This window comes from Phoenix dactylifera, chromosome 1 (genome assembly GCF_051530095.1).
Source record: "Phoenix dactylifera cultivar Ajwa chromosome 1, Ajwa_hap1_PhDact_Kaust_v1.1, whole genome shotgun sequence".
Classification (NCBI taxonomy): Eukaryota; Viridiplantae; Streptophyta; class Magnoliopsida; order Arecales; family Arecaceae; genus Phoenix; species Phoenix dactylifera.
The window spans coordinates 13479039-13494179 of NC_143190.1; the positions used below are offsets into that span (position 1 = coordinate 13479039).

Here is a 15141-nt window from a genome sequence, read left to right on the forward strand (position 1 = left end):
GATTTTCCAAGTATGGGCTCCTTCAGTCACTCTCCATCGATCTGTTCAATGTTCATGGTACTGTACTGAATAATTTCCCAACTAATCTGCGCTCTGCCCATTTAAACCATTTCCATGTACACTGTATCGAACAAACAAACTATCCACCTTCATCAAAATGGTCGACGTCCGCACCCGAGGCCCACACGAATCCAGGTCCCCATCCCACTCTCGATACCTATATCTGATTCAATAAGTATCCTCACCAACTCAAATGCATCCGCATTTAGCACCCTTTTAACATCGCCTAACCAACAGCTAAACTCTCTTCAATACGACTCCATTCCTATCCATTTATTGACGGTCGCCTTCAAAGACTAGGAGCCTCGTCTCCTCTTCTCTGTTCTCAAGCTCCATGGCTGGCCCCTCCCTTTCGCTTCGCAGCTCTCAGCTACCATACTTGCTCCTATTGGTAATACTGGGACTGTTTAGCTTTGCAAGCTCGGACTTTGCGAGCGACCGGGCGGAGTGCGCGAACCAGCTCACAGGGCTGGCAACATGTCTCACCTACGTCGAGAACAGAGCCTTGACTCCAACACCAGACTGCTGTTCTGGCCTCAAGCAGGTCCTGGCCACGAATCGCAAATGCCTGTGCGTTCTCATCAAAGATCGCGATGAGCCCGGTCTCGGGATCAAGTTAAACGTCACAACTGCCATGGCTCTACCTTCCGTGTGTCGTGCATCTTCTAATATATCTGAATGCCCAAGTATGTGATGGTTCTTCTTCCTCTTCTTCTTCTTCTTCTCCTGCTTCTTATTTTTTGGAGTGTGGCTGTGGTGCAGAGCTTTTGAACCTGCCTCCAGGCTCAGCAGAAGCCCAGATTTTCGAGCAGTACGGAAGATCTCCTCCAGCAGCCGATACGAAGGGTAACGGTGATTACTTTTGTTCCCAATGGTTTCTTTTGTAGAGAGAACGTTTACCGTTTAGTTGGCATAATTCAAAACTATAGCTAGCTGCCTGACTGATAACTGAGCCATCGGGCCACGGCAGGGGCATGCTTTGTTTGGGGTAAGCTGTTAGGGAACGGCTCAAGTCCTTTCTGCAGCAGCAAAAAGCTTTTTGTCGAGATAGGGTGTGATGCGTGACAAATTTTGGGATCCCAATTAGGAAAATAATCACTTTTCATGAACCCAACTAATATATGATTTTATCTGAATCATCTTTTCGATATAGAGTTTAAAGTTGATAGTATATGACATTTCAATCTAGCAAATATCTAGGAATGGCAATAGATCGGATAGACCATTATCTATACCAACCTCGTACTTGACTCAGGGTGGAGTATAGTTAAGTAGAGCGGGTTGGATAGGTTGGATCGTATAGTTTTTTCTAATATACAAATTTATTTATTTTTTATCTCAAATTAAGAAAGAATTTGTGAACATATATATATCATAAATTCAGAACGATTTTTACCGGTACTCATACCCATCCCAAATCCATTGTGGGTCAGGTAAAACCTGTTTGTTCCATTAGATTCGGATACCAATATGATGGAACAAATTGCCATCCTTACATATACCTATATGAAGTAGCATTCATAAATGCAGCAAACACTATATGAAAGGCACCAAATAGGCACTAATAGGTTGGTCCTATTAAACCGCACTCCATTCCGAGCTTAGGTGGTGGCAAATAACCATCATATTGCTCAAAACATTTTCTTTTCTTGTGCTAAAAGGGAGGCAAGTCACCCAGTTTATTGAATAGCAAGCAAGATAGAAAAATAAAAAGATGCGAAGGTAGTTTAAAGCCTATAGATATAGACTGCGTAAGGTTAATCTTACTCCCCCTCTCAATACGTTTTACAATATTCCATGGCTTGCTGAACCCTTTTAAAAGCGGTCCTGGTAGCACTAAATGACTTCCGATTAGCTCTCCATCATTTGAAAATTATCTGAACCAAGACCAGAAGACATTTCCAGAGTAATCCTATTTGTATTTGAGATTGATATCATGCTGTTCACTTGTCAAAGCCCATTGATGTGTACAAGCCTTTTGAGCCATAACCTATAGCATTCATTCAGCAATAGTTTGGACTGGACAAGACTTCATGGATCAATTCTAGAGGTAAAAAAAAAAAAATTCGAAATTTTATGGCTTTATATTTCTTCTCCTCCAGTGTAACGAGAAATTATATATATTCTGCACCATATCCACCACACCAATCACCTCGTCTCGTTTCTACAGGCTAATCATCGAGATGAGCACATAATAATGAATGAAGCCATAGAAATGAGCCGAGATGATTGATAAATATGGTACACGGCCATATGGTGCATGCAGTGTAGGCTATCCATTGCAACTCCATAGCTTGCTTTAATATGGACATGGCCTAGAAAACCTACTAGGCATGCCAATTAGATTCCGCCATGCCAATCAAACATGTTATTATTTTTAAATCCATGCAAAACCACCCCCTCGAGTTATATGCTTCATCATTGCATCGTTGAGCGACAATTTCCACAAATGGATAGGTTGGTCTAATTTTATAAGGTCATACAATTGGCACACCAAGCTTTGGTATATAAAGTTGGGTGCTGCTACATGGTCTCCATCGATTCATCAATGGCATACCAACCAGTTCAGTCATCATGCATTAATTACTACTTTCTTTCTTCTTTTATGACGAGCAAAACACTTGTTGTGGTTGTTACAGCAAACGCCGGTGCGTCGACGAGCAACGAGGCCGGGAGTGCGAGTGCACAAGGGAATTGCCATGGAGGAAAGAAATGGTTGGGAGTGGGGAAGGTTGGTGGCATGTCCTCATCTTTTCTACTTCTCGTTGCCTACCTGCTCCTGGGTGGCTAAGCTGGCCACAGAATAAAATAAAAAGAGACAGTTTAGGTTTGGTCACAAAGACGTTCTTGTCTCTCTGTACTTCCAAACCACTGAACCCAATACTTTGCCTCTCCAATCATCCATCTTGTTCCTGTTGTTGGCTATTGCCTGGAATCTCTCCTTTTCTCTCTGTACTAAATCCTTTGCTTTTGTATTTAGTTTATATATATATATATATATATATATATATATATATATATATATATATATATATATATATATATATATATATGGCTTGCAGTGTGGTCTATTGGACAGATAAAAGTCATCTATATATGGGCCCTTACTAGAATGAGTTGGTGCCATTTGGTTACTGTTGGGGGGAATAAAGTTTCCCCCCAAATGACATAAATGCCCCAGAGAAGCCGTACAACCTCCGACCCCGGACAGCAGAAGTTGGCGTCCGACCTCGGAACGCTCGGCCACGAGACGACCGACCCCGAGACCTCCGACCTAAGAGAAACCCCGATGTCCGAGGACCGTACTCTAACATCCCTCCGGCATTTATTGCGCATGGCCGCTGTAATCTTCCGGCACACTCAACAATAAATGCGGATCTCCGGCTTACTCCACCATTAATGCGGATCTCCGGCTTACTCCATAATAAATGCGCGTGGCTCCTGACATCTACGGATCCCCAGCTCTCCACGGCAAATCGACCCAGCAGGGTCTAGTCGACTATGATAAGTCTCTGATCTCGGCCATACCGCCAACATCAGTGTAATGATTCGCCTGACCGAGCACCGACCTGAACAACATGCCGAGCCATACTACGGCCTCTCCCTGTTACATCACAGGTAAACCGACCCCCGCATATAAAAGGGAGCCTTGGCCTCTCAAGAGAGGAGGAACGTTGGTACCCCCAAAAATTCACTGTTTATCTTCCTTCTCCATACTATTTGCCCCCCTCACTGACTTGACCGTCGGAGGGCCGGCGCCGGAAAACCCGGCCACCGGTTCGTGTGCAGGCACCCAGACAGAGGACGCCGCCCGCCGACGGACCACTGCCCCGCCGTGAGGACTCACATCCGCTCCCTCTCTTCGACCGAAGATTGCCCCCGGGTCCAATTTCCAGCAACAGTTGGCGCTAGAGGAAGGGCCCGAGTAGCAGTCATGAAGTTGAGAAGTAAGGGAGCCTCTAACATCTCCCGGCGTCCCCCGCAAAGTCCTGGACACTCTGTCCAGAATTCTCCAACTCCAGCTGATCCAGTTCCTCAGGTCCAGCCGGAACAGTTTAACGCCCTGGTGCAGCAAGTCCAGGCCCTGGCCGCCGTCGTTCAAGGTCTACGGCGCGAGGAGGCTTTACCCTCACTTCCCCCGCAGGCCCAGGCCCCGCCGGAGTGTCTCCCCAACGGCCCGGTTCTCCCCAGCCAAAATTTGCATGGCTCCTCCAGAGCCAACAATGGAGAACGAGCTTCTCCCCAGAGAGAGTCACCGGGAGAAGGTTTCGACCGGAGACCCCAACTCTCTGAGGCGGAGTCAGCCCCGGACCGCCGTGGGCTGGCGCAAACCACAGCGACAATCCCACGGGTGGGGGAGCTTGACCGAAAAGTTGAGCATCTGGAGCGCCAGATCGCGGCACTCCACAGCAAGAAGGCAAGACAGGAAGGGGACTTTGAGTTCACTACCAAGTCCCCCTTCTCCCGCCAGATCGAGGACGAGCCGGTTCCCGCGAGGTTCAAAATGCCTCAGGTGGAGCCCTACAGCGGAATCACCGACCCCCTTGACCACCTGGAGAGTTATCGGGCCCTCATGGCCCTACAAGGGTCCTCGGAGGCCATACTCTGCAAGGCCTTCCCAGCAACCCTCCGAGGGACCGCCCGGCTTTGGTTTTCTGGACTGAAGCCGAACACGGTGTCCTCTTTTGAGCAGCTCGGCAGGCAGTTCGCCACCAACTTTGCTGCCAGCCGGCGCCAGCGACGGACATCAGACTCCCTCCTGGACATCAAGCAGAAGGAGGGGGAGTCCCTCAAAGAGTACTTGGACCGCTTTACCGCCGCCACATGGGAGGTTCGCGAGCTAGACCAGTCGATAGCCATGTCGGCTTTGAAGACTGGGGTTCGTTCTTACCGATTCCTCTTCTCCATCGAGAAGAGCTTCCCGGCCGACTTCACCGAAATGCTGGCCCGAGCCCGGAAGTACGCCAAGGCCGAGGAGGCAGTCGCCTCCAGGCGGGGAGCAATTGAGCCCGCCTCGAAGAAACAGAAGAAACGCCGCGAGGAACGCGGCCGACAAAGGAGCCGGTCGCCCCGCAGAGAGAAAAATCTCCCCAGACTGAGGAGTCCGCCCCGTCAGCAGGGGCGACCTCAGCAGAGGACACCTCCTCGTCCGAGGTCTCCACCACGGCCCCGGATGTACCAGGCGAGGTACGAGAACTATACACCCGTTAATGCTCCCCGGGCCGAGATCCTGATGAAAATTGAGGGTCGGGACTTCTTCCGACCCCCGCCTCCTATGCGAGACACGGGATTTTCCCGAAATACCAGGAAGTATTGCCGCTTCCACCGAGACCGGGGGCACGACACGGAGGACTGCTTCCAACTCCGGGACGAGATAGAAGCGCTCATCCGACGGGGAGTACTCAACCGGTTCGTGAGGAATCGACCTGAGGAAAGAAGGCCGGCGGAGAATGTCGCACCAACCGAAAATCCAGGCGACAACAGACCCATCGCCGGCACCATCAACATGATCGGGCGGACCTCGGCAGGAACGGCCGCCCAGGGAACACCCCCGAAGCGCCCACGTACCGATGAAGTCATCTCGTTCTCGGACGAGGACTTAGAAGGGGTCGAGACCCCTCACGATGACGCTGTGGTCATCTCAATGATTGTAAATAGGTTTGATGTAAAGCGTGTCCTAGTTGACAATGGAAGTTTAGCCAACATTTTGTACTACCACGCCTACCAAAAAATGGGGTTGACAGAATGACATCTCCGGAGAATCAGTGCCCCGCTAGTCGGGTTTACCGGAGATGCGGTCTCGGTTGAAGGTGAGGCTAGCTTCCTTGTCACAGTTGGCCTCGCCCCCCGGGAGAGCACTGTGAGGATGGACTTCCTGGTGGTCCGTCTGCCCTCGGTCTACAACGCCATCCTTGGGCGCCCAGGGTTAAACACCCTTCGAGCCGTGGTTTCAACTCGCCATTTACTCATGCGGTTCCCCACCGACCAAGGAGTAGGCGAGGTCCGCGGAGACCAACTGGTCGCCAAGCAATGCTACGTGGCGGCCCACACAGTGAAACAACCAGCTGAGGCGCCAGACCGCCCGACGCGCCCTTCACTCCCCATAGAAACCCTCGATGCGAGGGACACCCCCTGGAAGAAGCAAGTAGAGCCCGGTGAGCTCCTTATTCAAATCCCACTACGAGAAAATTTTTCCGAGCTAACCGTGCAGGTCGGCTCCGGCCTCGGCGCCCATGAGAGGGATCGCCTCGTCAGCTTCCTGCGGGATAATGCCGACGTCTTCGCCTGGTCGCCCGCGGACGTGCCAGGAATTGACCCTGAGGTCATGGTCCACCGACTTCAGGTGAAACCAACCAGCAAGCCTGTAAAGCAGAAGAAGAGAGGCTCCGCCCCCGAGCGACAACGAGCTGCGGCCGAGGAGGTGGACAAACTCCTCGGAGCCGGCTTCATCCGGGAGGTCTCCTACCCGGACTGGCTCGCCAACATAGTCCTCGTAAAGAAGGCCAACGGAAAATGGCGTATGTGTGTGGACTACACCAACCTGAACAAGGCCTGCCCAAAAGACAGTTTCCCCCTCCCGAGCATCGACCAGCTCGTCGACTCCACCTCGGGACATCAACTGCTAACTTTTATGGACGCCTTTTCAGGATACAATCAAATCCGAATGGCGCCAGAAGACGAGGAGAAGACGGCCTTCATCACCGACAAGGGCACCTACTGCTATAAGGTGATGCCCTTTGGCCTGAAAAACGCTGGGGCCACCTATCAGAGGCTGGTCAGCCAGATTTTTAAAGATCAGATCGGCCGGAACATGGAAGTCTACGTGGACGACATGTTGGTGAAGAGCCGAGCGGCGGAACACCACGTAGCCGATCTCGACGAGACGTTCGCCAAGCTCAGAAAATATCAAATGAAACTCAATCCGGCGAAGTGCGCGTTTGGGGTCACCTCGGGCAAGTTCCTGGGTTTCATAGTGACCCAGCGTGGAATTGAGGCCAACCCGGAGAAAATCCGGGCACTGCAAGAGATGTCGCCTCCAAAGACAGTTAAGGAGGTGCAGCGGCTCGCGGGGCGGGTAGCCGCCCTGGGAAGGTTCGTCTCTCGGTCGGCCGAGCGTTGCCTCCCCTTCTTCAAGAGCCTCAAACGGCCGAAAGATTTTCGGTGGACAGAAGAATGCCAGCAGGCCTTTGAAGAGCTTCGGAGCCTTCTGGCTTCTCCCCCGCTGCTCACCAAGCCCCGGAAAGGCGAGGTCCTTTACTTATATCTGGCCGTCTCCCCAGCCGCAGTGAGCTCAGTTCTCATCCGGGAAGAGGACAAGCTCCAAAAGCCGGTCTATTACACCAGCCGGGTTCTCAGGGATGCCGAGACCCGATATTCTAAACTTGAGAAGACCATCTTCGCTCTCATCATCTCGGCTCGGAGACTCAGGCCTTACTTCCAAGCCCACACGATAGCTATATTGACCGACCAGCCCATGAAGCAAATATTGCAGAGGTCGGATCGTGCGGGGAGGGTCGCCAAATGGGCGGTCGAGCTCGGAGAATTCGACCTCGAATATCGGCCCAGGCCGGCTATCAAAGCTCAGATACTCGCCGACTTCATCGTGGAGTGCACCCTTCCGGACGACCCCGAGCTGCCGTCTGAGTCCGTGGAGGAGACCCCGAAGCAGCCATGGGTCCTGCACTCGGATGGGTCTTCGACCCCGGGGGGCAGCGGGGCCGGACTTATCCTCACCAGTCCAGATGGAGTGGTGGCTGAGCAAGCTCTGCGCCTCGAGTTCCCGGCCTCGAACAATGAGGCCGAGTATGAGGCTCTCATCGCCGGGCTCAAGCTGGCGAGAGAACTAAAAGTGGGAGATCTGACGGCCTTCAGCGACTCCCAGCTGGTGGTGAACCAGGTCCAAGGAGATTTTGAAGCTAAAGGGCCATCCATGCAAAAGTATCTCCAAAAGGTGCGGGAACTCACATCTGCCCTGAATTCTTTTAATATTCGGTACATTCCCAGAGCGGAAAACCTCAGGGCAGACCAGCTATCCAAACTGGCCACCTCCCGCATGAGCGAGCTTCCCAAGGGAACAGCGCTCGAGTATCTTCAGACCCCCAGCACGGAGGAACCCGAGCCTACCATGTACGTCGACTCCGAGCCAAGTTGGATCGATGGGCTCATCTGCTACCTTCAGGACGGAACCCTACCTCATGACGAGACGGAGGCTCGTCGAATCAAGCGCCAGGCTCCCCGGTATGTCTTGTACGAGAATAAACTCTATCGACAATCATTTACTTCTCCCCTTCTCAGATGCCTCCGCCCCTCCGAGGCGGACTACGCCCTCCGAGAGGTCCATGAAGGGATCTGCGGAAATCACCTAGGGGGTCGAGCCTTGGCCCATAAGATCCTGCGGCAGGGATACTACTGGCCCACACTCCAGAAGGACGCAACAGATTTCGTCCGCAAGTGCGATCGGTGCCAACGAAACGCCAATATCCAGCGCCGACCTTCAGCTCTGCTGACCTCCATCATCGCCCCCTGGCCGTTCGCCCAATGGGGGATCGACATCCTGGGGCCCTTTCCCCTGGCCACCGGACAGAGAAAGTTCCTGGTCGTCTCCATCGACTACTTCACCAAATGGGTCGAGGCCGAACCCGTTGCCCGGATCACCGAGCAAAAGATGCGGGACTTCGTGTGGAAGTCCATAATCTGCAGATTCGGACTACCCCGTATCCTTATATCTGACAATGGTCGACAATTTGACAATGTTCATTTCAGGGAATTTTGCTCTGAACTCGGCATTGATCACCGTTTCACCTCGGTCGCTCACCCCCAGACAAACGGGGAAACTGAGGTAACTAACCGAACTATTTTGCAGGGACTTAAAGCTAGGCTTGATCGGTCCAAAGGACAGTGGGTCGAGGACTTGTACAATGTCCTTTGGGCGTACCGGACCACGTTCCGACTACCCACGGGAGAGACCCCCTTCAACCTAGCATACGGCACTGAGGCCGTCATCCCGTTGGAGATCGGCCTGCCTTCTCCCAGAGTGGAGCATTACGACCCCGACACCAACTCTTCCCAGCTAAGGAGCAACTTGGACCTTGTCGAAGAAACGAGAGAGATCGCCCGGGTTCGCATGGCGAGATACCAACAGCGAACGGCCCAATACTACAACTCCAGAGTCAAGTCCAAGCTCTTCAAAGTAGGGGACCTCGTCCTCAGGAGAGACGAGGCTTCTCAACCGACCGAGCAAGGAAAGCTCGCCCCAAATTGGGAAGGGCCGTATCAAATCGCCCGGGTACAACGACCAGGGGCGTACAAATTGAAGTCCCTGGAGGGGACTCTGATCCCACGAAGCTGGAACTCCGAGAATCTACGGATGTATTACCAATGAAACCCTAAGGGGTTCAGAACAATCAGGACAATGGACTCAGCTCCTTTTTCTGCAAATATTTCTCTCACCTTGATAACTGTAATCCTCTTTTAATATTGGGTCGTCTGTGATCCTCAGATTCCCCGGCCAAAATCGGGATGCCTCGAGGCTCGACCGTAGAGTCCCAAACTCCCTCGACCTCGGGAAGAATCGCAAGACGATGAGACGTGGAATGGAGCAGGATTCCTCGACTTAGGCCGAGATGCCCCGAGTGTCGACAGTGCGTACCCAGACCCCTCGACACTTCGGGAAGACGGGGTAGTACCTTCGCGGCCCCCCGTGGCGCTCATCACCAACAACGGGGTAGTACCTTCGCGGCCCCCCGTAGCGCCCCCTCGACTAAGGTCGGGATGCCCCGAGGGTCGACCGTAGAGAACCAGACTCCCTCGACCTCGGGAAGGCGCCGTGAGGGGTGGAAAGGGTGGCTCCACCTGGGGCGCCACGAAGTGGACCCCCAGGAGCGGTCGACGATCCCCGATCCCCGAAGCGAGCGATCCCTCGACTAAGGTCGAGATGCCCCGAGTGTCGACAGTGCGTACCCAGACCCCTCGACACTTCGGGAAGACGGGGTAGTACCTTCACGGCCCCCCGTGGCGCTCATCACCAACAACGGGGTAGTACCTTCGCGGCCCCCCGTAGCGCCCCCTCGACTAAGGTCGGGATGCCCCGAGGGTCGACCGTAGAGAACCAGACTCCCTCGACCTCGGGAAGGCGCCGTGAGGGGTGGAAAGGGTGGCTCCACCTGGGGCGCCACGAAGTGGACCCCCAGGAGCGGTCGACGATCCCCGATCCCCGAAGCGAGCGATCCCTCGACTAAGGTCGAGATGCCCCGAGTGTCGACAGTGCGTACCCAGACCCCTCGACACTTCGGGAAGACGGGGTAGTACCTTCGCGGCCCCCCGTGGCGCTCATCACCAACAACGGGGTAGTACCTTCGCGGCCCCCCGTAGCGCCCCCTCGACTAAGGTCGGGATGCCCCGAGGGTCGACCGTAGAGAATCAGACTCCCTCGACTTCGGGAGGTACCGCAGGTCAGCAAAACGTCCGCAGACCCGCCGACCTGACACAAGACCCCTCGACCAAAGTTGAGGTGCCCCGAGGTCCGACCACAGGGTCTCAAACTCCCTCGACCTCGCAAAGAGCTACAAATCAATAAAGTCTCCCCAAGCCCTCTCAACCTCGGCGGGTGCTGTCGGGTCCGTGAGAAGCCCGAGCCCCCTTAAAGTCAAAAATGACTCCGCAGGTCGACGAGGAAGGGAAGCAGCCTACTCCACCATGCGAAGCATAACTCTGAGAATGAAAGAGGTACATTCAACTGGACGCCCTCCTTGTCAAATTTTATTTACATATTGCTGAGCGGAATCTTAATGTTGGAGCCTTATCTCGCCCCAAAGTCGGGCCTCTCTAACGGGTCGGCTTAGGATCGACCTCCTAATTACATTATGCATGCACCGTTCGTCAAGCCTCCGAAACTGGTACAGAGGATTTCATAAATTAGTGCCCAACTCGGCTCTTCGACGTAAACTCCTACGTCCGGCTGAAAAAGTGGTCCCGGCCACGAATGTGCCAGCCAAACGCGGGTACCAAGGCAATCTCTGGAAACCCAGCCTTGCTCACCGAAGCCTCGGCAGAGTCCGAGAACAATAACTACGAAAACCATCGGTAATAACCTGCCTATTGGCCCGCGCTCCCTCTGAGGGGTTTGGAGTTAAGTTCGGAGACCCAACTAAACTCCCCGATTAGCGGCACGCACAGACCTAGTCCGGTCTTAGTTAAAGGGCTAAGGCCCGACCTCGACGCCTTGGGACTTTCCTAAAGGCTAAACGCAATGACCTCCACGACTCCCAAATCCGAGCTATAGGACTTAGAGAAATTTTCTAAAAAACTCAAGACTCGGAGCTCCTCTTCGTCGGGATGACTGGAACCCGAGAAGGCTAAGACGTAGCTCGGGAAGAAGGACAACTTCGTTAAGCAGCCCGGAAATTAAAATGCAAAGCTAGGCCATCGAGGCGGTTCGCTAAGGCCCTGGCCTCGGTCACGACAACAGAGGGAAAGATGAACACGGAATGGCAAAAATACTTTTTCATTAACAAAGGGCCGGAAGGCCAATTACAAAATTGGAAGTCGGCCGCTCAAGGGCCGACCCCGGATACAATGAAAAAGAAAAAAAAGAAAAATATGCTAAGTCCTAAGCGGCGGGAGCCACATCCGGGGGGTCGTCCGGCACATTGATGACCTCGAGACCTTCCTCCGGAACAGGCTCGGTGTCGGGAGCAGGAGCTTCGGGCACCACCTCCGGGACAGCGTCCGTCTCGGCCGCCAGAGCCACCTCCATGACACCGTCCGCCTCGGCTACCCCCGTCAAAGGCTCGGCGGGGTCCTGCTCATATATTCCCGCCTCGGATGTCAGGATGGTGGGAAGGGCTCGCACGTCGGACCCCCAGCCCCGGTCCTCCCTCGGACGGACCGTCGAGAAGTCGTACTGAGGGCAGTACAGGCGCACCTGCTCTCGGAAATTCTCGAAGCCTCGAAGGAAACCGTCGACCGTCTCCTCCTCCAACATGTCGCGGAACTCTTGCGACTCTTTGAAGAGCTCCACGGCGTGCTCGGCTCGTTCGAGAGCCCTCCTCTCCCGGGCCTCAAGTTGCTCGAGTCGGAGGCGAAGGGCCCTCTCCTCATACTCGAGGGCCGCGACCCTGGCCTGGACCTCCCCAAGCGCGCCTCCGTGCCGCGCATGGTTGCCTTGGTCATGGCGTGAGCCGCCTTCTCCTCCTCAAGCGCCCCCACCACGGCAAGACGCTCGGCCTCGGTGGCCGCCCACCGAGCCTCGGCAGCGGCCGACACCGCTTCTAGCTCGGCGATTCTTTTCTTGGCCGGCTCCAGCTGCTGGCCGAGCTGCCGAACTTCTTCCCGATACCCGTGGGCGAGGAACGCCATGGTGTCGAGCTCGAGAATATGCTGAAAAAAAAAAAAGGGGGCGAGGGTATTGTGAGTTGAAAGGCACGTATGCACGCTAATAACTCCGGAAAATTAAAAAGGGAACTTACCCGGGCGGTGCTGCAGTAAGCACTGCCGGCGACCTCCTCCAGCGAAATCCCCCGGAACACGGCCCGGTCCGCTGGAAGCACTGCACGCCGCAACATGGAGCGTGCGACCTCGGCGTCCTGAAAGGCCGAGCTCCCCTCAGGGATGGAAGAGTCCGGCTCAACCGACTCTTCTCGGAAAGCTCGGGAAGAGCTCGGCACGATCGAACCCGAGGTCCCGGAGCCGCTCGCCTCGGGGCCTCGGGCAGGCCCAGGTCCTGGCTGCTGCGGCTGGGCCGCGGACGACTCCCCCCGCCGGGCAAGGGGGGCAGGGCAAGGAGGGGCCGATGGGCCCGCACCACTGACCACCCGCTCCCGCCTCGGGTCGGCCGCAGGGGCCCCCGCCTCGGGGCCACTCGTCCCGGCCGACGAGGAAGCGCCGTCTGTCCTCGCCCTCCTCCGAGGCTGGGGATTAGCCCCCCCGGCCTCGGCCTCCCGCCTCCTCAGGCGGAAAAAAGCGACGTGTTACTGGTCGGCATACGGGGAATATCTGAAATCAAAAATTTTGTTAAGTGTCAGGCCAGTGGCAGTAAAAGCGAAAGACAAAGAATGAAAATAATGTAGCTGCCCTTACCCTCGGGGCGCGCCGAGCTCAGACCCACGCTCGCCAGGGTGTCCTCCCGCAGGAGCTCGGTCAGGTCGTTGTCCCTCCCGAGGGCTCGCACAGAGTCTAGGATCCTCAGCTCCCTCCCCGTGGGCTCGGAGAGTCTGTTGAGGGCCTTCAGCCGTGGGTGTCCCCACCTCGGCTCAAACCCCCAAGGCGCCACAGACGCCAGAAAGAAAAACTTCCTCTTGCACTCGTGGATCGAGGAAGGGGCGCCCCGGAAGAGTGACATACCGCCCCAAAAGGCGAAGTACAACCACCCTACGTCCGCCGGGTTTTTCTTTAACAGAAAACACCGACGAAAAAGGCCTACCGAAATCGGGATCCCGTGCCCGAGGCACAGGGATAAAAACCCGATTATGGTCCTCCATGAGTTCGGAGCTAACTGCGCCGGGACGAGCTGGTACTCGGCCAGTAAGTCGCTCACGAACTCATGGGCAGGAAAACGCAGGCCCGCCCAAAGTGTCTCGCGGTAGACCGCGATCCGACCTGGGGGCGGCTGCGTCACCCTGTCTTCCGGCCCTGCGGTTTCAAGGCGAAACCCGGGCTGGAAGAAAAAACGGGAGCGGATTAACTCCAGCTCCTCTCCCGACAGACTCGACCCAACCTCTTCGGGACTGGAACCCATTCTCACGGAAGAGTGGAGCCAAAAATTAAGAGTAGAAAATGGAAGTTGACGAGGAGGAAAAAAGAGGAAACCCTAGTGAAAACAGGAAGAAAACCTACTGGACATTGCCGGAAATCGCTCCGGGCACCACCAGCAAGATTCAGCTGAGGGAGGAAGCAGGGGGGAAAGACGACGAAAATAAGCGGCAGCCAAGCAAGACCTTTAGGGCAGACTCGTGGGATTTATATGGACCCCCCTGACGGCCCAGATCGACGGGGTCGGTTCTCATCCCCCCGACCGAGTTGCGCCACGTGTCGACCTCGGAAGCCGAGGCACCGTATTCACTCCGGTTTAATAAATCGGATACGAAATCGAAGCGTTGTCCCATCGGATCTCGGGGCCTCATCATGGGTCCACAGAATCAAATCGTCCTGAGGAACGAGCGGACGTAACCCCCGCTCCCCTCGCTTAATAAGATCTGGGACACGTGGAGCCCCGATGAGGCCTCCACTTCTTCGGAATTATGATCCAGTAACATGAAATCAAAAGCGTCCGACCTCGGGCCGCGCCGCGTGTCCGTTTCAAACCCCGTAACGGCACACTCATTAATGAGCCAGAAGCGTCGATTACGGAATCGAGACATCGCCTCGATGAGCTCGAGGTCCCCCCTCATTAATCCGCCGTAAAATGATCCTGGCGATTCAAGAAGCATGGTGATACGAGCCCCATCATTAGCTCACCGAATAAAGCAGCCTCGAGACGAGGGCGCATATCTCACCATGAAGACTCCGGAAAGCACAAGGGGGCGGGCGAGACCTTCCCCCCAACCTTAGTGACAGATTTTACTTCCCACGTCCGAGCCCCACAAGCCGCTCGAACTCGGAAGTCGGGGGTAGTGTTGGGGGGAATAAAGTTTCCCCCCAAATGACATAAATGCCCCAGAGAAGCCGTACAACCTCCGACCTCGGACAGCAGAAGTTGGCGTCCGACCTCGGAACGCTCGGCCACGAGACGACCGACCCCGAGACCTCCGACCTAAGAGAAACCCCGATGTCCGAGGACCGTACTCTAACATCCCTCCGGCATTTATTGCGCATGGCCGCTGTAATCTTCCGGCACACTCAACAATAAATGCGGATCTCCGGCTTACTCCACCATTAATGCGGATCTCCGGCTTACTCCATAATAAATGCGCGTGGCTCCTGACATCTACGGATCCCCAGCTCTCCACGGCAAATCGACCCAGCAGGGTCTAGTCGACTATGATAAGTCTCTGATCTCGGCCATACCGCCAACATCAGTGTAATGATTCGCCTGACCGAGCACCGACCTGAACAACATGCCGAGCCATACTACGGCCTCTCCCT

At 54.9% G+C, this 15141-nt stretch overlaps 1 protein-coding gene across 2 annotated transcripts; it reads left to right on the top strand.

Annotated features, from left to right (window-relative positions):
- Positions 1–290: 290 nt before the first annotated feature.
- LOC103695851 (non-specific lipid transfer protein GPI-anchored 14-like) lies at positions 291–3020 on the top strand. 2 transcript variants are annotated; one of them, XM_017847039.5, is made up of 3 exons: positions 291–746; positions 823–912; positions 2700–3020. In XM_017847039.5, the coding sequence occupies exons 1-3, from the start codon at positions 395–397 to the stop codon at positions 2849–2851; spliced, it is 594 nt and encodes a 197-aa protein (XP_017702528.3). In that variant the 5' UTR covers positions 291–394; the 3' UTR covers positions 2852–3020. The 2 variants fall into 2 exon arrangements, with proteins under 2 accessions (XP_017702528.3, XP_008775497.3); XM_008777275.6 differs by having other exon boundaries at positions 296–746; positions 823–906.
- Positions 3021–15141: the final 12121 nt, after the last annotated feature.

Coding starts and splice junctions, on each gene's coding strand:
- LOC103695851 (XM_017847039.5), top strand. CDS start 395: ATGGCTGGCCCCTCCCTTTCGCTTCGCAGCTCTCAGCTACCATACTTG. Junction 747..822: donor TAATATATCTGAATGCCCAA/GTATGTGATGGT, acceptor GCTGTGGTGCAG/AGCTTTTGAACCTGCCTCCA. Junction 913..2,699: donor AGCCGATACGAAGGGTAACG/GTGATTACTTTT, acceptor TGGTTGTTACAG/CAAACGCCGGTGCGTCGACG.